The 26240-nt window shown below is 33.7% G+C and overlaps 1 protein-coding gene across 2 annotated transcripts in view; it reads left to right on the top strand.

The window, feature by feature from the left end:
* Positions 1–19010, top strand: part of LOC149083228 (5'-deoxynucleotidase HDDC2) — a 40839-nt gene extending 21829 nt beyond the window's left edge. For both annotated transcript variants that reach the window (XM_089236429.1, XM_089236430.1), the window contains 4 exons: positions 3027–3129; positions 9644–9712; positions 15001–15133; positions 18806–19010. In XM_089236429.1, the coding sequence (XP_089092555.1) occupies positions 3027–3129; positions 9644–9712; positions 15001–15133; positions 18806–18936 (436 nt within the window). In that variant the 3' untranslated portion in view covers positions 18937–19010. The remainder of the gene's footprint in view (positions 1–3026; positions 3130–9643; positions 9713–15000; positions 15134–18805) is intronic.
* Positions 19011–26240: the final 7230 nt, after the last annotated feature.

Raw genomic sequence — 26240 nt, 5'->3', positions numbered from 1 at the left:
AAAAAAATTTTATGGCACATAATATGAGTAAATTTTGATGATTTTTGAAAAAGTTGCATGTTGTAAAGTTGAAATTCAATAAAAAAATAACCATCAATTAAAATCCTAAAAGCTCGTGTTAAAGTACTGTATACGACTTTGTGCCACCTTTTTTTAGGCTTTTCATTGATATCTTCTCTTATGCTTGGCCTAGGCTGCTGGGGATTTTACTAAATCACACATCTCTGCTTTCAATTTCTGGTTTAAAAAAAATGATGACAAGGAAAGCACATCACATTCTTTTGTGTGGCACAGTCACCCCCTAGGGGTGGCGACTATGTGTCATCACTTTTTCTCACCTGTCACACCCATTTTTATTGAATTCTGGTTAACTTTACTTGGAACCCTTGGAAAAATTATTTCTGCCCAAAATTTGGTAATTTTTTTTAATTTTTAAATAAAATAATCCATGAAACCTAAAAAATAAGTTTATTGACATTTTTAAGCAAAGGAAGCATTTATTTTTACTGTTTTTGGAAAATTTTAATTCCCTGAAACATCCACAAAAATAAAGAACTCTTAAAACTTGGAAATATAAGGCTCTTCTTAAAAAATAACACTATAAATATAACATTCATTTCTTCGAATCTACTACAAAGTTGTCTCTACTAATAGGTCAAGGTTTCTTGATTTTCATTATAATTCGGCACCTCGGATACCAAATTTCATTAGCTATATCAATTTTCATATTTCATATCAGAGAAATTTGGTATGATGATAATCATCATACCAAATTTCTCTGGCCATGAGTAAAATTTGCCAATTTTCTTCATGGCCATTACACGTGGCTCCCCAATATGATCAAATATGGTGAGCATCTTTTTGTTTCTTATCACACTAAGAGCCTCTTCAAGTGTTGCATTTTTTGAGTAATTGCGGTAGGGTCGACTACCCAGCTTTCACACATACTTGCGAACCATTGCTGGGACAATAACAAACTAGTGAAAAAACGATAAAAACCCTGAAAAAACATGGCACAAAGTCACCACCTGAATTTCCCCCCCCCTTTTTTGTTTATGTGTCATTTTTGTCAAAATGCAGTATTTTTACAATTCTAATATAGGTATTTTTTACCGTAAGTAACTTCTACATAGAAATATTAAATTACCTAGTGCCCATGAAACACACACTGTCTGCACCAGGAGAGGTTTACACGCACTTGAAAAATTTAGTTTAAATCACAATAAAAGCTGAAAAATTCTCTAGACAACAGCTGACAGCAGATGATGCAATAAATGCTGTCGATGAGTATCTACAGCTCCTGAATTGGCCTGAAAAATTTTGAAACCAATTATTCATCCATATGCTCCCAGGAAGCGCTTGAGTCCTAACATCTGTGAATGGCACATAGTCGTAACCTTGACACAAAGTCACCCCAGTTTACAGTATGTACCACCATAGTGGTGAGAGACACTCAGGGTCCCTAGACATTTGAATGAGTGATGTTTAAAAAAAAAAATTCCTTATCTAACAAAAAACTTAGTTTTGAGAAAAAAGCATTTTAGTGAAAAACATTAGCATATGTAGTGCCTGCCAGCAATTTATATTAAAATATTTTAAGAATATTTTTAGTACAGCTAGAACCTTCCTTTTGTTCATACTTCACAATTTTATTTTTAAATAATAAAATAAAACTTTAAAAAAATTAAATACTATATAAAAAACAATGCACTGTTCACGTACAGCGTTCATTGGGTGAAAACAAAATGAGTCTACAGATATGGGCGAAGCACCCACAAATATGTGCTCGTGTGAAAAGGCATGTGGATGCGAACCTGCGTCTGCTCCGTGTGTAAGGGCCTTACTAAGGTAGATCATCATTGTGTCAAATCTCTTTACTCGTGACCAAAATTTGGACGTTTTAAAACAGTTTGGTGACAGCAGAAAAGTATGGATTATCTGTATGTGGATTGACTACTTTATGAATGCTTATAATGCTGGATAAAAAAAATCAAAAGTTATAATTTCTAAACTGCTGTACATCTATATTTTTGAGAAGAGTGAAAATTTGTGTGGTAGATTTAAAATGCATTTGCATATGTGCCTTTTTTTTTTTGCTGTAAAACTCGCAAGTTCTGAAGTTTGCCATGACTTCTTAATTTTTATTTAGGAAATTTTGTATGAACCCTATACAGTGTGTCGTGCCTGATTTTCAGCGCTGCCATCTGTCTTTCAGAAGTGAAGTGTAATTGAATATTTGTATCATTGTAGGCCTGTTGCTCTTTATGGCAAGATTTTTTAATGTGGAGATCGTCTTGCTTTCGCACCTTGAAGTTGGGAACCACAGAAAACAAACTTCAGCTGTTCCCAACTATTTCTCAACTGTACATGTACCTGGTACACATTCCTTTGTGGAATTTCTAAGCAATTGGTACATGCTGAAATGTGTATGTTCTGAGTATATGTATGGCTCTGGCCCTTAATATATCTATGTGTCAGTTGTGGTTGTTTCGTGTTCTTGCTGGTGCTGCCATCTGTTTCCGATATTTGCACTACGAAGAGAATAAAATACATATTTGTGTTTAAACTTGTAAACATATCTATGACCACTTGTTTTTCTTTTTTTTTGTGCTGAAAAAAAAATTGGAGTGTAATCATTTTTAAATCATTGTTTTCCAACCTTTTTTATCCCATCGCCCCCTTCTTCAGAAATTTTTTCTCCCAATGCAATTCAACGCATAAGATCCTATATTATACCCGTAGCTTCTTCCGCCCTCTGGAACATTCCATCGCCCATGTTGGGAATCACTGATTTAAATAAACTTGGACTCTTTCTATCATATGGCAGTGTTTTTAATTTTACACCAATTTCAAGAGTATAATATGTTTCTAACTTAGTTTTGCTTTAAGCTACAGAAGCAACGTTGCACGCAGTTCTCACTCTCATTCATTATTTTTTGTCAGTCCTTCACACAAACAAGTGAAAGATGACTATGCAAAATTGGCTGCATTAGTTTTAGAGGAATATTAAGCAACATATTTTTCAGATGCATCAAAATGGCACTGGTGCATGACATGGCTGAATCTATTGTAGGAGATTTGACGCCTCATTGTGGAGTTGCAAAGGAAGAAAAACATCGCAGAGAATCGGTATGCTGCTTATTTTATATGGTTTTTTTTCCAGTTTTTAAATACGGTATTCAATTTAAAAGCTTGAATTCTATTGACTTATCAGAATTCGATTCCAGGGGTGCCTTTAAAAATGTTTCCAGTAACAGAGTAGATTTTCTAGATGCTGGGCCCGGTGTAGAAAAAATTTTATAAGCCTCCCTCCCCCCCCCCCTCCCTTGTAATACAAATATGCTTACTGTATAATGTTCATTAATTCCTTATATTTCAGTTTTCATGAACATTTCAATACCGTTGAAGCACAGCCACCTTGATTTATTATCACAAATCAAAAGTATTCATGAGCGCTGGGCCTTGCGATGCCACACCTGTCACGCTCCCTCTAAGTGCAGTTCTGATGTGTTCACAAAACATCAAGTTATAGTTTTTGTAAAAAGGGAGCAGTAATAGTATGATGAGTATGATGTGTCTTTTGTTTAAAACTTCGAATTGTCCAACTTGTGAAGCCACATATCAAAAATCAAACGTGAATTTTCAGCATTGTAACGAATTTATTCGTATGAGTCATTCTCAAAAAAGTGTACAAACCATTTCTCTCCAAGACTTTATCATTTTTGTTTACAAAATTTCAGAGCACTCTAGTAGTAATTTTATTTTTTTTCTAGTTTTTCATTTAATTCTCTCATATGGTACTTGTTATTGGGTATTCGTTTTATGATATCAATTTTTTTTCTGTCAATATTTTTTTTGCGAATTTTTAAAATAAGGTTTGACCAAACTTTTTTTTTTTGCCTGTAAGTTATCATTATCAGGATGCAAGATCATGCGGGAGGCTACAAGGTGTTCTCTCTCCCCTCCCTAGTTGAAAAGCATTTCCGTATTTGGATCATTCCCAAAAAAAGTTTACAAACCGTTTCCGAGACTTTATATTTTTTTTTACAAAAGTTCAGAGCACTCTGGTAGTATAATTTTAATTTTTTTCTAGTTCTTCATTTAATGCTCTCTCATATGGTACTTCTTAATTTGTTTCAGATGGTATCTAATTTTTTTTTTAAAAACCATTGTTTGTAGCGAAACGTCAAAATCTGGCTGTCCCATCTTGAAAAAAGTAAAACGACCTGGTGCAAATCTCAAATTTGTTTTTTTTTATAAACGCGCAATCACACTTTACCAGGTATATATGCGCCATAGATGAATAAAAAACTGACAATAAAATTTTGAGAATTTTTTTTTTTTTTCTTATGAAGAACTATTTTTTTTTTTGTTCATGTCAGGAAATTTTTCCTATTTTAAAATGTCCATTCTGTTACGGTCATTTGGGAAATATATGTTTATTCCAGATTAAATCTGATAACACTTTTGAGCTCATTGAAAGGTTTACTTTTAATGCTTGATCAACAATTCGATTTGACTTCTGCAAAACGACTTAATATTCACATTATGTCTTTATTACCAGATTTTTCTCTGTCTGATATCCACTCTGTTACGTAATTATCATAAATAATTAAGTTTTTTTTCATCTATATCAACATCCAGTGATAGTACATGGAGATATGCTTCTAAATATAACAAAAGTTTTCATCAATCATTTAAATTTATAATGAAAAAATAATAATTTAGGCTAATTTGTCTCCACTCTGTTAGGTCTTCCAGAAACTCAAGCAATGCAACAGAATGGAAACTATGATATAACATAATTTTTTCTTCGTTGAAAGGTTTTGAAGGTTTAAATCGAATTTAATAAGTTATCTATTTAATTTAAACCCTTTACCACATTCTCCACCATGTTATTTTTCAGTAAAATATAAAAGTAAAGTAGTAGAGATCATTAAAATCACTGCCAGGCACAGATCCAGGGAGATGTGTCATAAGGAGCATTTTAGTATGAGTAAACATTGTTACATGATAATACATTCTGTATTTTATGGAACAGAACCATTATTTTCCTATATTATTTTTGTTGTTTCCAGGCTCTACTCCCTTTCCCCCCCCCTCCCCTAGTCAACTCTGGACCACTAATGTGAGAGGCATAAACATGAGATTTATGCAACATCTAATTTGTCAACATCAATGGACCAAAATTCAAACTGGGGGAGGGGATGCACACATGTGTTTTTTGAATTTCCTCATGGAGTGGACATTTTTCAACGGTTATAGAGAAGAATCTGGGTCACCTATCGCACTTTGTATATAATTTTTGAGAAACTGAAAGGGTATTTGCATAGCCTATTTAGAATATTTGAGATATCTTTCTCCCAGTTAAACATTTCTGTGCACACTGTTACAATGGTGTCCACTCTGTTACTGGAAACATTTTTGCAGTTCACAGGCAGAAAAATTTAAGAACACTTCAAGCTATGATGTTAAATTATAAATTATCAACCCATTGTCTGCCAGAAATAAAAAGTTTTGATTTTGAGTAGCTAAATATATGTAAACAATGAACTTTTCTATGTTCTATTCGGAAAAAATCATGAAAACCATCAAAACGACATGAAAGCCAAATTGTTTTAGAACTGCTTTTTTTAGCATGTGTAAGATATCAGCTGATTTCATTATTTTAAGAGATAAAAACAGTAGAAATAACATTTTTTTACAGCGATATTTGTTTTCATAACAGTGGACAAAATCCCTGACTTTCAATCATAAAACCCGAAAAATAAAATATTATTACAAAATAAAAATGAAAAATATTTATGAAATATTAAAACTTCACGGCAATAATTTGCAATTAATTTTATTTTAAAAATTCAACTTTGAATTTTTCATTTCGAAAATGTGGATTGTGGTTTTTTTTTGGAGAATGACCCACATATGTGTTTATAGAATGAGTTAAGAAAAGAACTAGAGATCAAGACGCCGCTGTGGTGGTCGAGTGGTTATAGTGACGGACTCGCGATGCGAGGATCCGGGTTCGAACCCCACAGTGGTGGTCAGCTGAAGTTGGTTTTCTGTGGTTCCCAACTTCAAGGCGCAAATGCGAGCCGATCTCCCTGTTAAAAAGTCTCGCCACAGAGAGCAACAGTCCTACAACGATAAATCATTCAATCATAACACTTCACTCATAGTTAGAAAAACTGGTGGCAGATGGCAGCACTACACATAACAAGCATTACAGAGAAACAACAAAACTTCACGTCAGGTTTCACTACACGTACACGGGGGGTGTGGGCGGGGTGCATGTGTGGTGTAGCAGTAGTAGGTAGAGCTCAGGGATCCATGATGTTCTTAAGTCAGCCACCTCGTTGGGCAATTTGCCTGTTGTGGCGTTGTATTTATATAAGAAAGGAACATCAAAGATGAGTTTTCAGATGAAGAAGGCAGTGTGAAAAAAGAAAAAAATTTTTACAGGAGATATAAAAAAAAGGTAAGGGGCCATTCAAGTATTACGTAAGCAAATTTTTGGCCATTGTTTTTACTCCCTCCCACCCCACCTTGTCAGCAAAATTTTGTCATCAGCTCTTCCCCTCTGAATCCAACTCATATTTTCATAAAGGGGGATTGATGACGTAAGCATTATCCAACCCCCCCCCCCTCCCTGTCATCAAAAGTCAGCAAATCTGAAACCCCCCCCCCCATTGATGATGACGTAATACTTGAACGGCCCCTAAACTATAATTTTCAGTCTTTGGCCAAAAAATGGCATCTGGACAAAGCTGAAATAAACAGACTGTGTGCCTTCCTTGATTGGAGACAAATGCTCTCTTCCAAAACATTTTTAGAAATAAAGCGGTTCAGTTGACTTTGGACAGATTTTTAAACTTCTCCTCCAGAGCAAAGAGAAAGAGGCCAGCTCCTGTAGAAGAATCAGCTTCTGACAAGCTTATCTTTTAATAGACATTGAAGTTGTGTAAACAAATTTTCATTTTTTTTAACCTCCTTTAAATCCTTCATTCAGTTGTGAAGCTGTCCAGAAAAGAAGCTGCTCAGTCTTTGGCGAATTTTTTTTTTATAACACTTTTTTTACTGGTTTCTAAATTTATCTTCAAAATTTCGGACCAAACTTGGAACAAATTAAATGCTTTTACATAGAAACCTGTGAGAAATCATGTTTCGGATAACAAACAAAATTTTATAATGAATCGTCTTCATTAGCCAAGGTACCACTGTACTTGTTTTATCTTTTAATGTTCCCATCCTAGTTGTTGATTAAGGAGAAAAAACTGGTTAGCATTGTGTGCAAACTGTATATAGACAAGCTTGGTTAATTTTAATTTTAGGAATTTCCTAGAATTAAAATTAACCAAGCTTTTTTCCCAGTTTTGGATAATTTAAAGTTTGGTAATGATTCAGATACTTCATTTGATTATATATATTTTTTTTCAGAATTCCTGGCTAGATTTTAGTCATTCTTTTTCCTTCATTCTGTGGTTTACTTATCTTCTCCAGAATATAACAAGTAGCCTACATTGAAACATTAAAAAATTACAATCAGCAAAAAAAAAAAAAAAAATCTGAATGTTTTTTATTTTCACTCGAGTAAAAAGCAATGATTTTTTTTTTCTGTTACCAGTTCCACTCACTAGCTTTTGTTTTTCTCCTGCATCTGGTGTTTTACCAGATCTTGGATGACTTCATTATGACCTGCAAATGGCAAGTGTGAATGCTGCTGCTACTTGGAAAATAAAAAAGTTTGTGTGTGAGCATGTAGTAATTAAGTTCTCCACAGAACTTGCTGAAATCCCAATTTATTGTCAGGCAAAATGCATTGGATATTTGTGTGTCTCTGGCAATATTGTTCTTTTATTTTGGGATATAAATATATCTTAGTGCCGTTTCACACCATGTCTAAACAAAGTCCATACACTTATTCATCTGTAAGAAAAAAATTTGATACACATGAATGCAGACATTGGTGAAGAAGTAGAAAATAAAAGTCTCACACATATCAAATCTTTTCGTGAAGAGGATGGAAACAAATCTAAGACAATAACAGTCCTTATTCCAATGTTTTCAGAAGCTAAGGTTGTTAACAGAAAAAAAAACTAACATGTTAAAACAAATAAGGCTTTTGAAGTTTTGAAAATCATATTTTCAATTCTATAAATCAGCTTGAAAATTTTGTGCAATGTTTAAGAGCATCCAAAAAGAAACAAATGAAAATTACAAATTTCTAAATGGTTTTAGGATAGTTTTTAGTAAAGAGGGAGCAATTATGCAATAAATACGATGCTTGAGAAACAGGATGCATTGATATAATGTATTTATTGATGTAATGCATTATAGGTATACGGTTTTGTGTGGGCCTATAATTATTTTTGTGAATATTGGTATATTGCAAGAAATTAGCATTTTGGAATTTTAACCATTCTATGTATACATACTGAAGTCAATATTTACAAACTATGCTCATCGCTTTTTGTTTTGCTTTATATATTCTTGCATGAGTTATATTCAAAATTTATGTACTGATTCATATGCTGATTGAATGAAAAAATTTATATATAATATTGATCATACTAATAAGATAAAATGCAAATGAGTATTATATAACTTGCTATTAACTAAAGAATTGTGTTATCTTACATTTAAAAAAAGAGTGAACTCAATTCTATAAAACCCTAACCACATAAATTAACTTATTTTTGAAAAATTAACAACAGTTACCACTTATCTAACAGATGACTATTTTTATAGACCTGCTGGAAAGACACCCTAATCCCTTGGGGTCGCGGAGTGAATGTTCCTAATTTATGCTTATTTTTATGTGTGTATGTATTTTGTTCTGTGTTACTGTTTTTGTCTTTTTGTACTAATTTGTCATGTTGTTATCACAATTAAAAAAAAAAGATCTTGCCATACGTTCAGGAATGACCATAAAAGTCTTATGTACCAAAATGGAACAGCTCAAGTAACGATATTTGGGCAGAAGTTGTTCATTTTCTGACTAAAAAGCAAACATTCTTGAAACGTTATGGACTGTTTGAGCTGATTTCTTCACGGGTCCTTGCTAATTTGGGGATTCGAATTTAAACAAAATATCTTTGTGAAAAAACTATTGCCTGATTTTCCTTGCCCAGGGCTCCTCATCTTAAAAGTAAGCCTTATGTTCGAGATTACCTTATAGTTTTATCATGAACTACTGATGAAATCAAAGCACTAAAATTAAATGTCATGTACTGTATATGTAAAATTAATGTGTGCTTGTGTTATGTTGTAGGAAAAAGCTAACTATTCTAACAGTTCTGATTGGTCTAAATCAGAACAGTGTTTTACCATAATACATTAAATGCTAAAAGCTCAGAAAAGGTAAAAATTTCATTTTTTTCCTATTGTAATCCATAAATTTTGCTAATATTATAATTTTAGTTCATATTTCAATAAATTTTTTTACTTCAAATTTTATAAGATTTTCACAATATATGTTGAAACTAACAGTACTTTGCTTAACCCGTCATAATTTTTCGAGAATGTGAGTGATGACTTATATTGAGGTTCTACTGTATTTCAAACTCTTCAATGTTATTTAAGTGCTCTTTGACTGTAGGCTCTGTTTTTTTCCTTGTTTCTGTTTATTCGTTTTATTTATTTCCAGGAAGCAATGAAAAGGATTTCTTCTTTAGTTGATGAGAATACAAGGAAGGAATTTTTAGAATTATATGAGGTGTGTCTTCTTTAATAATTTTGCAGCCCCATTCCTCAATCATTTTTATAGTTCTTTTTTTATTTAGGAGCTTTCAAAATATAGGTAGTCTACAAAGATAAAATAGCAGAGCTGTAGTGTGCCTTTTCGAGGCCCCAGGACAGACTTTTCCTTGGGGCCCTTCTTGAAAGGGTTATTATGCAAAATAAGTGTACATTTTTTTGGGGCCCGGTTGCCCCAGCCTAGTTAGGGCCCTGCAAAATAGTAAAATAGTGATAATACATGTTGCCAGTACTACTTAACCCTTTCTGCAACATAATAGAAATATCCCCTATAAAATGCCATATCCCTCTTTTAATAACGTAGGCTTTCTGCTGATTTTCTGCAGGTGTAAACTAAGGGGTATAGGAAAAAGTGTTCCACTGAGAAATAAACTTTACAAAATATCTAGGCTTGTCAATGCTAAAATAAAAGGCTTTTGAGGAGTTGATCTATCTTGTCATTTCCCCTGAGAGAATTAATGAGACTATAGCTGTGTAGGCCAGAGTAGTGTTCACCAATACACATACAGATGTTTGATTCTCACATCATTCAGTTTTAATCCAAATTTCATTGAAAAGTGAAAATACTCCTTCGAGTTTTAGGTAATTTTTTTTGTTATTTTTGTTTTTCATTAAAAAAATTACCCTTTTGTTTATAAAATTATCCCTTAAGATTTTGGACAGGAGTGAAATTACTCTTCAAAATTATTTTTCCATATTACATTGTGTTAGAGGTAAAGGGCACCATGCCAATTTTTTTTCAATGTTTAAATAATGCTATTAATTTGCTGTACTTTTGTTACACTGCACAGAGATATAGGACAGACACTAAGTCCTTTTTGAATAAATTAGAGATTCACTGTACAAAAAGCATCTTGTCACAATAAAGAAACACAGCAAACTCTCCAAACTGCTCTCCTGTTCATAAAGGAGAAATTCTGTAAATTTCACGTGACATTGAGCCCTTTTTTTCTGGCATAAAGACATACTTTTTAAAATTTTGTAATTATTTCTTGATAATGTAGGAAAAGAGATAACAGTAAGGTTGGGTTAAAACAGATTTAAAAAAATTCATGCTTGACCATAATACTAATTAATTATCAGTTTAATTCCTGATATATGCTTTTATATTGGGTTGCTGCATTTTAGTTATGTTTGTGCAGGGTTGTTTGGTTTAAACCACGTTGGTTTAAACCTTGGTTTTAACCAAGTGGTTTTTTTTAAAAAAACCACTTCGGGTTTTTTCAAAAAATCAAATAAAAGTTGCCTAAATATCATTTTTTTCCCTTGAAAAATATCATATTGGTTCATTATCAGCTGAAATGTTTAATTTTTACCACATTTTACATCCTTGAGGTACATTCTGATGGTATATCTTTAAATGACATAATATTTTATAAGTGGTTTTTTTCAAAAAGTCTCATAAAAGTGGCCAGAATATATATATATTTTTCATATGAAGTATCTTAGTCATTTAAAGTTATATATAAAAGCCTAAATTTCTCATTCTTACAACATTTTATAACCTTTGGCTACATTCTGATGCTCTATCTTTAGCAAATTCATGAATAAGGATTGCATCACACATCTAAATGTAATGGTGTATTATCTCACAGGGTTTTTTTTCCCCTTCACAAAGAAGCAGCTACAGTAGTGACACCATCATGCTAGGGGCAGGTGGTCCTATAATCCAATAAAGACACCAGCTGTCCTTAAAGGACAGACTAGTGTACTAGTTCTAACATTACCTCACATACATTTTCATTTTCTTTCCCATAAGAAGTAGCACATTTCCTACTGTATATCTCCCAGTCTTTTCTCAATAGTTGTTTTTTTTATACTTTCACACACACACTGTTAAGCCCAATTAATCAAGGTTCTACTGTATAGTAGTAACAGATTTCCGAAAAATAATCAGCTATATACAGGGTGATTATAATTAAAGTTTTGATTCCAAAACTATACAATAAGTACTGATCAGAATAACTTGAAAATTTGCATGGATACTCCTGAAGCAATGGAAGTTTCTTTCGCAAAAGCAAAAAGTGTAAAATGTGCAAGTAGACGATGCTGTACTTGGCCAGCAGTATAATCTATTTTGTGCAACCACATCATTTCGGCACTTCCACAGCATCAGTGTGTGGATAGAACTTCTATCAAGATGCACATTGTAATACCAGCTGCTGAAGACCCATTTTGACAGGATGCACCTTAACCCTTGCAACTTCTGGCTGTGGGGATACCTCAAAATGTTATAAACAGTGGTCAGATTAAGTGGTTTAATAAAGCTGAATTGCAAGCACATCCACATTATGACCATGGGGCATACTTTGATTCTGTTGTTGAACAAGAATTTTTGTGCTTTCAACCTCATAGCCAGAACACGCGGTGGACAACATATTTAACATTTCTTAAGTAAGTTGTAGTTATTTGTTCAATTACTTCGTTTTTTGTGATGTTTCCATGAATTATGAAATTGTGAAATGTTATAATTAAGGTATCATTCTGCCATGACTGTCTATCATTTCCATTCTGCGGACAAATTTCCCACATGTTGCATGATATCATTAATTTTACATTTTTAAGTACTTTATCCCCTTTACCAAATAAAATTGAATTTTTTCAGGAATATTCATGTCAATTTTCAAGTCATTCTGACAATCGTTCTTTTTTTACAGTGTTTTGAAATCAGAACTTTAGTTATAATCACCCCGTATATCGTAAACCATTGCTAATTAATCTGCATTATTTATGCTTCATTAAATACATTATATTCACCTAATTTTTATTACTTTTTGCAAAATAGCTTCCTAATTAAGTATACTGAAAGTAACTGGAGAAAAACCTTTATATATTATATGATTAATAATAACATTAAAAGAATTTTCAAACACTCAGTAATCCATTGAGTTAAGCAAAAAATAATTAAATTGCAAAAGTTGGTTTTTGTTAAAATGTAAGAAATATTTATTGATTAATTAGCATGGGAATAGTGTTAATTACATTAATAAACATTTTATTTTAGTTAATTATTGGAAGTTTGAATGATTTTTCAGATATTTTATTGTTTTTAATGTTAATACTATTTAAAATAAAAAAACCGGTTTAAACCAAAAAAACCTGGTTTAAACCAAAAAAACCTGGTTTTTTGGTTTTTTTCACCAACCCTGTGTTTGTGACATCCATATTTTTTATGGCATCTTTAACCACCTCATTGGATGATTTGCCTGTTGTAGCCTTTGCACGGCTGCAACCAGGGGGTGCAGGCGGGTCTGGTGCCTCGGGCGCTGGACTAGAGGGGTGCAAATTTCACTCTTTAACCTCTCCTTCAACATTATGAGGGGCGACAAAATGCATGCTTGCCCCGGTTGACCAAGCATCTAGTTGTGGCCCTAAGCCTTTGTGTTTGTATTTGTAATGCAAATATAAAATCAGAAGCCACAACAGGCTAACTGTCCAACAAGGTAGCTAGAAATATAAAGAAAAATCAATAAAAAGAAATGAGAAAAAAAATGCAAAAAAATCTGATTATCGTAACCTAAATTCAGCTACCGTAATTTCACACAACTATGGTCCAAAATAACGCATTTTCTAGATTAATCATAACTTCTGTATCCAAGCTATTCAATTTTTTTTTTTTTTTTTTTTTTGCTGATATTGCCTGTAGTAAGATCCAGCATTAACATTAAACATTTTTTTTATTCCTTATGTAGCTCAAATATGGATTTTTAAAAAATTAAATTTTGGACCATAGTTGTACTATGAAGTCCCAACTATGGTCCATCATATATTTTGTGTTTTAAATCACTTACGAATCATAGTTAAGAAAATCTACTTCAACTATATCATATACCCATCTTTATCTTCTTTGCTAGAAGATGGAGTTTTTCCAAATTTGACCCCCAAGGGGGCCAAAAAGAGGGGGTTCATAGAGAAATCACAGCGAGCCAAAACTGCTGAAGCTCATCATGAAATTTGGTTAGAAGTTTCATTTCATGACTATGAGAGGATTTTTCGAAATTTGACTACTGGGGGGGGGGGGGATCATATTAATTTGGTAAGTATTTTTGTATTGTAATGTAGAGATTCACTGAGAAGGGATTGTCCAAAATTCAGCCCCCTTAGGGAGGGAGTTCAAAGGTAATATGGAGCAATCATCACTGAGCCAAAATCGCTGAAGCCATAAATATGAATCGAAATTTAGTCAATATTGTATTTTATAATGTAAATACCCACTGAGACAGGATTTCTTAAAAATCATCCCCCAAAGGGATCATGAGGGGTTCAAATGTTACATGGGAAATCATCGACGAGTAATTTTCAGATTACCATATCCACGTGAGTGATGATGCTGGTAACAGCTTGTGATCCATAAAATGGGTTGGACCATAGTTGTGGCAAATTACGGTATCACCAATATTAATAAATCAGAAAATAGGAAAATACTTTGCACACAGAAATATGGTTTCATTCATTTGGATATGGATAGCTTCTTGGTATTCCTACCCAGCTTATCATATTTCCTCCTAAAGGTGTCTATCATGGGGAATTCACAACATCAGATGTGGTAACCTATTCCATGCATTTGCAACTGTGTTTGGAAAAAAAATCCCAATAACTCACAAAACAGCCTGGAATTTTCCCCAACCAGCTGAAACTGGTGTCCTCAAGTTAAAGCAGTTGAATGACAGCATATCAATATTTTGTGATCCATCTTATCAATTCCATTGCAAATCTTAAATACTTTAATCATATCTCCATAATGGCTGTGTTGTTCCAAAAAAATATTCAAGGAATCAAGTCTTTCTTTATAGCTTAAGCTTTGTATATCTGTTAATGAGCATTAACAAGTGCAAATTAGCAGTGCAAATTCTTTGCACCCCTTCAACCAAGTCTATATCTTTCTGAAGATAGGGTCTCCAAAGCTGTATGACATACTCTAGGCCAGAACAAACTTAGCCTTTGAAAAGCAGAAGGATGACTCTAGGAGAGTAGAAGTTTTAAGAATTAAATCTAGCATTATATTTGCTTTTTTGACCACTGCGGAACAATATTCAGAATACCTAAGCTGCTTGTCAATGAAAATTTCCAAATCAGTTATCCTAAATGTATCCGGAAGGGTTTAACCCCCCCCCCCCCGCGCCATTCAGCTTATAAATGAAATGTGGGTATTGTATTCTTTGCTTATATGAGAAAATGATTTTTTTTAAATAATGAAATTATATAATGTTATGCTGTGTGTTATAATACATTTATCCTGTTCATTAGGAGTATGAGCTACAAGAAACAGCAGAAGCAAAGGCAGTTAAAAATTTAGACAAGTTTGACATGATCTTACAAGCCTTTGAATATGAGAGACGTGCTGGCCATAGCATTTCTCTGGAATTTCTTAACATAGAAGGTGCAGTATTTGGACCATTAACGTTGTTGGATTTTAAATTAATTTCTATTTCCATCATTACCCACTAAATAAGGTTGGGTTTTTGACATCTAAAACAAGTTCAAATGTCAATACAACATATTAATTTTAATATTCTGAATTTTTTGGTAGGCGTGAATTCTGTCACATAGTAAAATTAAACTACTACCTGTGATCCTGATGAGTAACTATTTTTACTCATTTATTCAAACTTATAAGATTTCTTAGTAAAGATCAAAAAGTTTAAAATGCTCGCTTGATTAATGACTTGTTATCCAAAGAATTGCTAGTTTTGCAACTTGAGATACAGCATTAATTGGAAAAACTATTTCATTTGAATTCCCTTCCACTATAGTGCTTTTTTCTTCAATAACATGATCATCACGTATTCTCAAGATATCCATATTATTATTATAATTCTTAGGATCAGACATTGTACCTCTTGCACTATGAATAAGAAGTGCGAGAGGGAAAAAAAGGAGTTTCTTCTTTAGCTTCATACTTGCAGTCAGTGCTGACGTGTCTGTTGCCCAATTTTGAGCCAAAACATTTTGCACATTAGTCTGTCCTTAAATTTTATATTTTGTTGCAAAATGTATTCTAAGGCTATGCCTGATGAGAATATTATCAAGATATCCGACTATGTTGTGTGTGTGTGTAAATGTCATTTTGGAAGAAAATATTTATTTTCATTTTTTTTTATGAAAACCCTATTTTTTGTGGTTCCCAAACAAGCTCTGTGTTGTTTGTATGATGCTCAGAACTAAAATTATGTCCACTTTATTGCTGTGTGTTTTCACATACAATTAAAGTGAATAAAAACTTTAAATGGCTTTTAAGAAGAATGTTATTTTTGACATTTTACCCGAGTTTGAAACATGATTTATAAAAATCTATTTGTTGCATTATTACGAAATTTTGATGATATTTTGCTATGTATTTTTAAGGTTACATGAAAAAAATCTAATGTCTGTCACATGTATCTGTCTAATTACAGTGTTTTATGTACACAATATGTAGAATGAAATTTCAAAAAATTTGCACATACATTAACAGATTTGAGTAACTTACGAGTACTGCATACAATCCTTTAAATTTTTGTTCATAACCTGCACCATTACTAGCTGAGTGTACTATGAAAATAACAAATCATTATATTCATAGAATTTTTTCATTTGCATTTGGAATAATGCATGAATTTTGCTTAAAATCTAACATAAAAATAACTTTGTCATAGAAAATGACGTAGGTAGCCCAAAATTTATTTTGAAATGGTGAAAACAATAATACTTTTATCAAAAAATATTAAAGTTCACTCCAGTACCATTTTATAGAAAAAGTGATGAGAGGTAGTCATATACCTCAAGTACCCTATGTAGAATTTTTTTGATCGTTTAATTATAATGAAAATCAACAAATAGGAAATTATTAGCATCCTTGATAGAACAAACTCTATGCAATATTACATTTAGCATCTCATATGTAAAGAGCCTGGTTTTACGCTGAGAAATTTTTGCCTTATACAGTGAAATCTGCACAAGACGTTAAGAAACTGATGGAATTTTCTGTTGCAGACAGGTTTTCTCTTTGCCCATCAAGGTATAGTCCCATCAATGATGGGACTATACCTTGATGGACAAAGAGGAAACCTGTAAACCCTTATCAAAAGATAGTCCCATCTTATCTTTAAGACAAATTTTATTTGTCTTAAAAACGTTTCAATTTTTGTCTGAATTCATCATTCTCTCAATCACAAGTTTTAACATTTCAGTTTTCATCAAATATACATAGACAGGAAGTAGAAACCCTTCTTTTTTTACCCCTTGCCCCACAAGGGAGTATCAGATGAGTAGAGAAGGGGTGATATAGTAAAGCAAGAGAGGGAGAGAGAGAGCAGGTTTTTAGAACAAGAAACAAAGGAATAGTAGTAGATATATGTCTCGTCATTGCGAATCAGTAATTTTCAGGAAAATAAAAGTTTTTCCATCAAAGAAAAATATTTAAAGGACATTGACTTGAATTAACTATGTGTGATTATTTATTTAGTAGTTTTTTTGTACTCCAACTTTTCAATCAAATTTATAGTTTGCAACCAGAATAAAACTTGTTTTTGAAGGGAAGGTTTTTTTTTGTTGAAAATTTGGTGAACTGTTTTTATTTATATTCATCAGCATTTTTGATTGTATCTTAGAGTTGTTAATATTCATAAATTTTTGTCTTTTTCAGTGTAAATTATGGTGTGTGTACAAATGCAAATACGCAATTGAGTTTTTGAAAATAATGAAAATTTTTCAGTATTATACAGGGCATACAATCTAATTTCTAATATTCCTTACTCCGAAAAATCAAAAATATTCCTTAACTGTTAGTGTTGGAGGGAACTTCTAATTATAAAAAATGTTTCACATACAAATTTTGTCACTCATCATCCTAGAAACTGTAAGGGGCTGTTAAAGTATTACGTAAGCAAATTTTTAGCCATTTTTGACCCTCTTCACCTCCAACCCCCCTCCCCCCCCCGTCAGCAAAACTCTGACCCCCCTCCCCCCTTGCCAACAAAATTTCGTCATCATTGCCCCCTACCTCCTAACGCATAATGGTGGGGTCAGAAACGTACGCGGGAGGGGGTATAGGGGGCCCGTGGGCCACCCCCCCCCCCTTCAGACGAAAAAAAAAATTTTAATGCAAAAAATATTTTTAAAAAATTGAAATTTTGAAAGAAGATATCTTTATATGTGTTATTATTATCGATTTCTGTCAATTTCAATGCTATTTGAAGGGTAAGAACTCAAAATTTCTCTTTAAAAAATTTATTGCGACCCATCCTTTAAGCCATATATGGTAAACCCTTGCCCCGCAGACCAAATGTGGCCCTGAAGGTTATCTGATGTGGCTTGCCGTCTCAAACCTAATTTTGTAAAAATGAACTTAACGGCACATTTACAAATCGCTTAAATGACCCATGGCACATTTTCAGATCACTGAAGTAGGCCTCAAAGATCACTTTCATATTCTAAGATCACCCAAGTAACCTGCGACACAATTACAGAACACTTAAACGATCCGTGGAGATTAAAATTAAAGCGTTTTTTTTTAATGAGAAATTGGGGTCACATGCAAAATTATTCTCAAGAGAAATAATGATAAAATTTTCAATGCACTTTGTTCATCAGGAGTAGTTTAACTCTTTGTCATTGAACAAACTCTCAAAAAAGTCTTATTGTTATTAGATTATAAGTTTTTGTATGACCCCCCTCCCATATCTTGGCTGGCTGGAATGATGTATTTTCTGGTAAGGAATTATGCCCAAAATGAATAAAATTCAATGTTTTATAACTCAATTTTGGCCTTTAAATTATGGCATTTTTTTTTCAGCATGTCAGCGCACAAATACTTTTTACTAATTAGGACCTGACAAAGATATAAAAATTTGAATTGTGTAACTTTTTCAGAAATAGTTTTTTTTTCATTTACCAGATCGTTTCTAGGATTCTGGATGACAACATTTGAAACAAACATTAAACAGCACTATAAGTGGACACCTTGTTTATTACCGTATACTCAAGAACAGGCTGAAAATTATCCATATGATTATGTTGTGATTGCATCTTGTGGACCCCTTTTTTTCTTCAAAAAACTTTATTTTATTTCCAGCTACTTTTAATGCAGAAAATACTGATGCAGAAGTTCTAACCTGGATTAATGCCCTAAAGAGAGTGAGGGATAAGGAAAGAAACTCCAGTGGTCAGGAAGCAGATAAGACTCGGGATTCCCAGCAAATGTAAATCTCTTTTGTTTGTGTATTTTTCTTATAGAAAATTAATATTCTGGATGGAAATAAAGTCATATTTTTTTTAAATATGTATATTTTTATTTTCATTTCCAATGCTGCTTATACTTTAGTTTCATGAAGGCTTCTAATAGGGAAATTTCAATTTTACTGCGAAAAATGATATCGCGTACAACACAAAAATGCTGGGGATCATATTTAGTTCATATAGGCCAGTGTTTTTTACTTAGGACTTTTTCAAGGGCAAGGTCGCCTTCGTTGAACATAGAGGGAACCAAGGACTCCATGTTCTGTCAGTCACTCCCTTCATTGTTATTGCTTTATTCTTGAACGCATCCTGCAGATCCGTTTGTAGTCTCGTGAGGATCACCTTTTGAAAAGACTGTTGCAGATGTCAGCTGGGCAACCTGTGGAGATGTATGAAAACCCGTTTACACGCCGTAAGTGATTAAGTTGGTAACTAAATTTTAAGTTACCGATTGTTCAGAAAAGTGTTCACACGATAAGTAGTAAGTAGAGGCGCATTGGATAATTTTTACGGAGGCGAGCGCAGTTGGCGCATGCGCGCTACATTCGACTCGAATCAACGGAGGGGGGAGAGACGCAACTCGTGGGAGAATAATAGTAATGATTTTTTATATATCTGGCATTCAAAGAGGTGTTTTTTTTTTCAAAGCTCATAGCTTCCGCAACAATGGATGAAGATGATCCGGTAGAACTTACGAATACTGTGATCAGAGCCACATTATATGATATTTTTTTGAAGAATACATTTATTCACTTTCACTTATACAAGAGGGGGAAAAAGAATACACAACATATTATAGACTGACGTAAATATCGATTATATGATATTTTAATCTAAGTTATAGAGGAGATAAATTACGTAAGCCGAAAAGATTATGGGAGAAGATTCTTGGCGTTTGTAGGAAATTCTAAGGGTAACAAATTAAATAATAAAAATTCATTAAACGTAAAAATTATTTGAAATATTATTTTTTTTTAATTTAATGCAGATGCTATCTTTGTTAAATATTTGATTATGTATTTTTGCAATACATGACAGCAAATTCGTTATGCATGAGAGAAATATTCGCCCGTCAAGTTTTTAATTTTTTAATATATAATAAATCTTCCACACCAACACCCGATATATTTTTGAATCTCCAATTTTTTTTTCAACTGGCAGCACGTCGACCGAATATTCTACAGTTTCTACTATTTCCAACATCGATTAATTTTTAGCTTGTTTGTTAAGGTCGTTTTCATTTCTAAGGGTATTATAGTTCAACAAACTTCCATGGCGAAAATATTCTTCGACAAACTTTAAGGTTATGTCCTCTGGCCACTTCACTCTCCTGTATTTCCGTGGAATTCTAGCGAAACGGTAGGAGAAGACGGAGCATAAACAGGTTCACGCTTGAGATCAAAATAAACCCCTCCGTGAGAGCAAAAAGACCCATGGAGGAAAGAATAACAGGAGGTGACGCGACCAGCGCGTCCGTTGAGAAAGCATGGGGAATCTGGGTTGCCAGTGATCGCTCTATTAAAGGGACCAAGTAAGCCCAAACAAACCGTGGCTTTCCTATGAGAAACATCCCCGTTTTTAAAAATCATTTAAAAATTTACTATTCACTTTAGGAACTCGATTTTTTCCCTCAACTTCTGTGGATATATTTATGCAATTGAACGGGAGCTTTTACAATTTTAGTTGTTATTTGTGTTCGAATATTAACTTCAACAACATGGAACCTTTTGCAAAAATAACCAAAACTTACCCATATCTTGTGCCCCAAAATTCATTCCCGGCATTTTAATTTTAAAAAAATTATGTCAAAGTATGTAATACCTCAGTGCTGAGAGAGACACAATGTTTAAAGACACTTGAACAAGCTCGCGGTGTTTGAAAAAAAAATCTTTTTTTTTTGCGAAAAACATTATATATGGAAAACATTAGCATATATAATGCCTTTCAGCTGTTTATATTAAAATATTGTAGAAGTACTTCCAGTCCAGTTAGAACAACAAAAACTCGAGCACAGACAATTTTATATTTCAAATTCAATTCGAAACTGTTTTTTTTTTTCAAATTTTCGTACATGTACCACTTTAAAAGCGAAGTAATGGGGGCCATTCAAGTATTACGTAAGCAGATTTTTGGCCATTTTTGACCCCCCCCCCTTGTCAGCAGCATAGGATATTTCATATCTTCAAAAAGGGTGGTTGATGACGTAAGCAACCTTCAACCCCCCCCCCCCCGATGCTGACGTAATACTTGAATGACCCCATAGGTACAAAATGAAGAGGGGGAAAAAAACAGCCCAAGTGATGATTTTCCTAAATACTATAGGCCAGAGAGATGACTTATCACGGCTCGTAAAAAAAGGTTTTTATTTTTAATATTTTTTTCTCAATACTGCATCTACATAGCGGAAGGTTCGGATGGGCGGCATATATTTCAATCATACGTATTCAAAAAAATTTTTTTTTTTTTTTTGATTGAGAAAATAAATGCTCCCTTCGGGGAACCCCCGTATGGCAAATCACATTCGCCGGGTCGGGGTAAGTAACTCATACGTATTCAAGAATATGAGAGTGAACGGAAGAAGATGGGGTGGCGAAATTTGTACAGCCTACAGGCAGCAAAACAATAAATACACAGAGGCGGAAGACGCTCGAGCACTTCCAGTACTTTGAGGCACGCGGGCGGCAAAATGCTCTTTGCCTCGGGTGGCAAAAATCCTAGCTACGTCCCTGTCAGAAGGTGCTCGAGCACCTCAGGATTGATTCAGAAATCAAAATTCCTCATGTAAAGCTTAAGACGAGCGCCCACGGGCCTCAAACACTTTCGAAATGTCCCGGATCTATGATAATGATGAACGAAACAAAAAGGCAAAATAAACAGTTAAAAGAAAAAATTATGAAAACTGCATTTTATTGGAGCTTCATATTATTTTAATTAATCATATTTCCATAGACATTAATGTGATGCATCAAATTTTTAAAATAAATTGAAGCACTGAACTAAAAACATATGACGAGTTGAGAGTGAAAAATGATCTTCCCCTTTCAAAAATAAATTAAAAATATAAAAACCCCTTATACAAGGATAAAGTTTTATTTTTCCCCCATTATCGGATCATGTAGATTACCTGAAGACGCATTAAACAGTCATGGTGCTTAAATATATTTAGATATTAATATTTTAAGAGAATTCGATCCGGCAAAACACATGTTAAGTATAGGGAAAAGAGCGGTTTGTTTGGGCTTACTTGTCAGCCCATAGAGTTGCCACAACGGCTTCAATTTTCGTGCCTGATGTCACCTCCTGTTATTTTTTCCTCCATGAAAAAGACCCCTCCAGAGCGGCAGGTCACACCCACTGGCGCATGCGCATAGGTCTACTTAACCGGAAAAAATAGAACCGTTTTTATTTCACTTAACCACTAAATCACTTGTGCACTTACCAACTAAAGCCGTGTAAACGGCCCTTATCGTCTGCATACATTGTAACGTAAGGCCCGTTTACACGAGGCAAGTGATTTAGTTGGCAACTTATATCTTCGCCATGAATGTTTGTTGAACTATAGAAATGAAAATTACCTTAACAAACAAGCTAAAAATTATTCGATGTTGGAAAAAGCTATGGAATATTCTATCGACGTGATGTCAGGAGTTGAAAAAAATTGAAGATTCAAAAATATATATAAGGTGTAGAGAGGGGGTGGTTTCGAATATTTCTCTCGTCCAGAACGAATTTGCTGCCATCTGTTCTAAAAATACATGATCAAATATTTAACATGAAGATATCATCTCTATAGATTAAATTAAGAAATAATAATTTCGAAAATTTGGAAATAATTTTTATGTTTAATGAATTTTCATTATTTAATTTTTAACTCTTAGAATTTCCTACGAATGCCAAGAATCTTCTCCCGTATTTTCGGCTTACATAATTCATAATTTATCTCCTCTTTAACTTCGATTAAAATATCATATAATCGATATTTACAACTTAGAGGAGAAATAGAGAAATCTTATACTATTTCTTCTGGATGACTTACATAAGTTTATAATATGTTGTGTATTCTTTTTTCCCTCTTGGGTAAGTGAAATTGAATAAATTTATATTCTTTAAAAAAAATATCATAATGTGGCTCTGATCACAGTATTCGTTAGTTCTACCTGATTATCTTCATCCATCGTTACGAAAGCTATGAGCTTTAAAAAAAGCACCTCTCTGAATGCCAGATAAATAAAAAATTATTACTATTATACTCCCGCGCGATGCGTCTGTCTCTCTCCGTGGATTTGAGTAGACTGAAGGGCGCATGCGCTAACTACGCTCACCTCCGTAAAAATTATCCAACGAGCCTCTACTTACCACTTATCGTGTGAACACTTTCAAGAAGAATCGGTAAGTTAAAATTAAGTTACCAACTAAAGCACTTGCCTCGTGTAAACGGGCCTGTACTTGGCAACTTAAAATTTATTTACCAACTTATAATCACTTACCGCGTGTAAACGGTCCTTTAGGACTAGTCATCCAGTCCATTCATTGTGCATCAGGATTTTAAACGTTTATTTACTGTATCCGTTAGAAGAAAAGTGTCTAAGAACTTAGTATAGGCGAAGTCTGGCGTAATTTTATAGGATCACACTCTGTATTTGGTTAGTCAAAAATCATTTTTCCAAACAAATCAATTTGTGTGGCATTATTTCCTCTTTCTCACGTTTGATTTTGTGCTGGTGTCTCAAAGGGATTTTGTGCACAGTATGTTTAATTATTTTTATATTTTACAGCCCTGGGCCCCCAGGGCTGTAGCCTTGTCAGGCCCCTTGTGGGGGCCATGATTGAACTGAAATTATGAAATCAAAAATTTGTGAAGTGCCGTCTTAATGCATGGGCGTACCCGGCAACACCTATAGCAGATGTCGGCCCGGGGAAGGGCTCGAGTACACGGACAGCCTCGTGATAATGATTTTCAAGAGTAAAGCCGAGAACTGACTGCGGCGCGGTTGCGGTTCATCTATAGCAGCGGTTCTCAACCTTTTTTGACTCGCGGAGCCCTTTCAGGTCTAATTTCTATGGCGGAGCTTCGTTGGAATATTTTTTTATTCATCGAGATTACTAATTTATTTTTATTATTTTAAAATATTTATAATTTTTCTCAATTTTACTGTTTTTTTGTTTTCTTCGAGCGGCCCCCAAGGGCTCCGCGGAGCACCGGTTGAGAACTGCTGATCTATAGTTTTATTCTGTCAGCGCACAGATACAACCGTAACCACTGGCGACGGTTTTTGCAACCGAGAAAATCCACATTTTTATTGGTGGTTGTGGTAACCGCGAAGCTGCCATCATCTATTGGAAAGGTTTGAACACCCTGATGACGGTTCGGCTGGACTCGCGGTTATGTCTTCCATTGTCTATTAAGTCAATAAATTTTGGTTTTACCGGAGATGCCCTGTTTCCCCCCCCCCTCCGGGGGGGGAAAGTGCTTACGTTGCTTCTTGCGACAGAGCCTGGGTGTCTCGCGGTTTCTCCAGTTTCTCCATTGTCTATTAAGTGGTTTGACAAGGAGGGTGATGGGATTCCAGATGCACTGGACAAAGGAATCGCTCTTCTCAGGTTGCCAGAAAAATGAGGGGAAAAGACAAATTCGAGGAACTGTATGAAGTTTCATTTCACAGAAACTAATTCTTTGTTTGGCGCTCTTGCACTGATAATAAAAAAAAACCGATGAAGAAAAAATGAAATTTTTCTGACCAATTAATTTTTTTTTTTGCTTTCCTACAAGAGCTCGTTATAATCTCATTAAAACTCGGTTATAATGACATTCATAAAGTAACGTGATTACGCCGTTAAAACCGAGGTATATATTTTAAAATACTTGAATGAAATGCGTTGAATCCCGATTATAACGTTTTAGCAAAAAAACCAATTAGTATCTCATACAAAAAGTACAAATTACCGGGGGGGGGGGGAGGGGGCAACCATTTGCAATAAGTTCATAAAAAATGATCAGAAGTAAAAATAAATAGACATCTTGAAGGAAGGTACTTTTTATATTTGCAAATTCTGTATCTAATTTTTGAAACATTCAGTAAAAATATAAGTATGAACCAGAGAAGAAATGCATATGTGTCCCTCAGAGCTGCATTGTGTGTGTTTTGCTTTCATATTATTGTCTTTTTGGTATTTATTTTTGTATCGTATATGAACGTGCCTGTCTATGTGTTGTTTTTGTAATGAAAAAAAACCTAAAAGGTCTAATGAGTATCTGTTTTTTAAATTTGTTTACAATGAATTTGATTTTTTAGAATTTTTAAAACATGAAATTTTCAGAAATTTCATTCCGATTTTCTATCTGAATTTTTTTTCCGGACCATCAACAGAAATAATTAAAAAAAAAAAATAGGAAATAATTTTTTTTTCGTCACGTGGGGTTTCCCAGAATTGTAATTATTAATTATTATGATTGAACTAAGATGATTAATTTCAATTAATTAGAAATTTACTTTAATTACAAAAAAGGTGCTAAATTCATGTCCAATTTTTATGAAACTTCAAAAGTATGTTATTTGAATTACCAGTCATCTATATATATAAAAATGAATGCTTGTGTGTCTGTCTGTCCTTTATGCATTACTACACCATTCATCCGATCGCCATGAAACTTTGGGAGTACATTCCCGCGAAGGTTTCTGGCAGTTTTTTTGAATTTTTTTTCTCCTTTCCTTCACACATTTCCTTGAATTTCCTTTCTTCTAAGATAGCAGCAACGCGCGACGGGTAAGCTAGTCATATATAAAAAAATTGCGCGATTTGGTCAAGAATTGTAAGAGCGGTCAAAAATGGGTTAACTTGTAGGCTGTCTTTCTTTAACTTCGCATTAATTTCAAACGGCAAATATTGTTACAAAAAATTAAATAATTTCATTACCTGAAAATTTTTGTTAGTATATACAGTAAAACCTCTCTTTTGCGGACACCGACAGGACAAAAAAATTCGTCCGTAAAAGAGGGGTGACCGTTAATCAGGGGTTTGAAATACATACTTTTATTATACAACTGGAAATTATTATTTGGTCGTAAAAGTGGAGTGACCGCATTTGAGGGCGTGTCCGTTAAGAGAGGGTTTTACTGTAATGCAATTTATGAGCACGAATTTGCATGCTAACCGCAGCCAACTTCAGCTTGGCGAAAATAATCTAACGAATCCCGAGATGTCACGTGACATTCAAAAATAAAAACCCCGGTTGCTAACAGTGTGTAGTGTGTGTTCCACACAAAATTCCG

The sequence above is a fragment of the Pholcus phalangioides genome, unplaced genomic scaffold (genome assembly GCF_987345545.1).
Source record: "Pholcus phalangioides strain wild (caught in Gottingen) unplaced genomic scaffold, Ppha-v1.0 ptg000009l_1, whole genome shotgun sequence".
NCBI classification, from domain to species: Eukaryota; Metazoa; Arthropoda; class Arachnida; order Araneae; family Pholcidae; genus Pholcus; species Pholcus phalangioides.
Note: the sequence above shows the minus strand (reverse complement) of the source record. Positions and strands in the feature narration are given on the sequence as shown.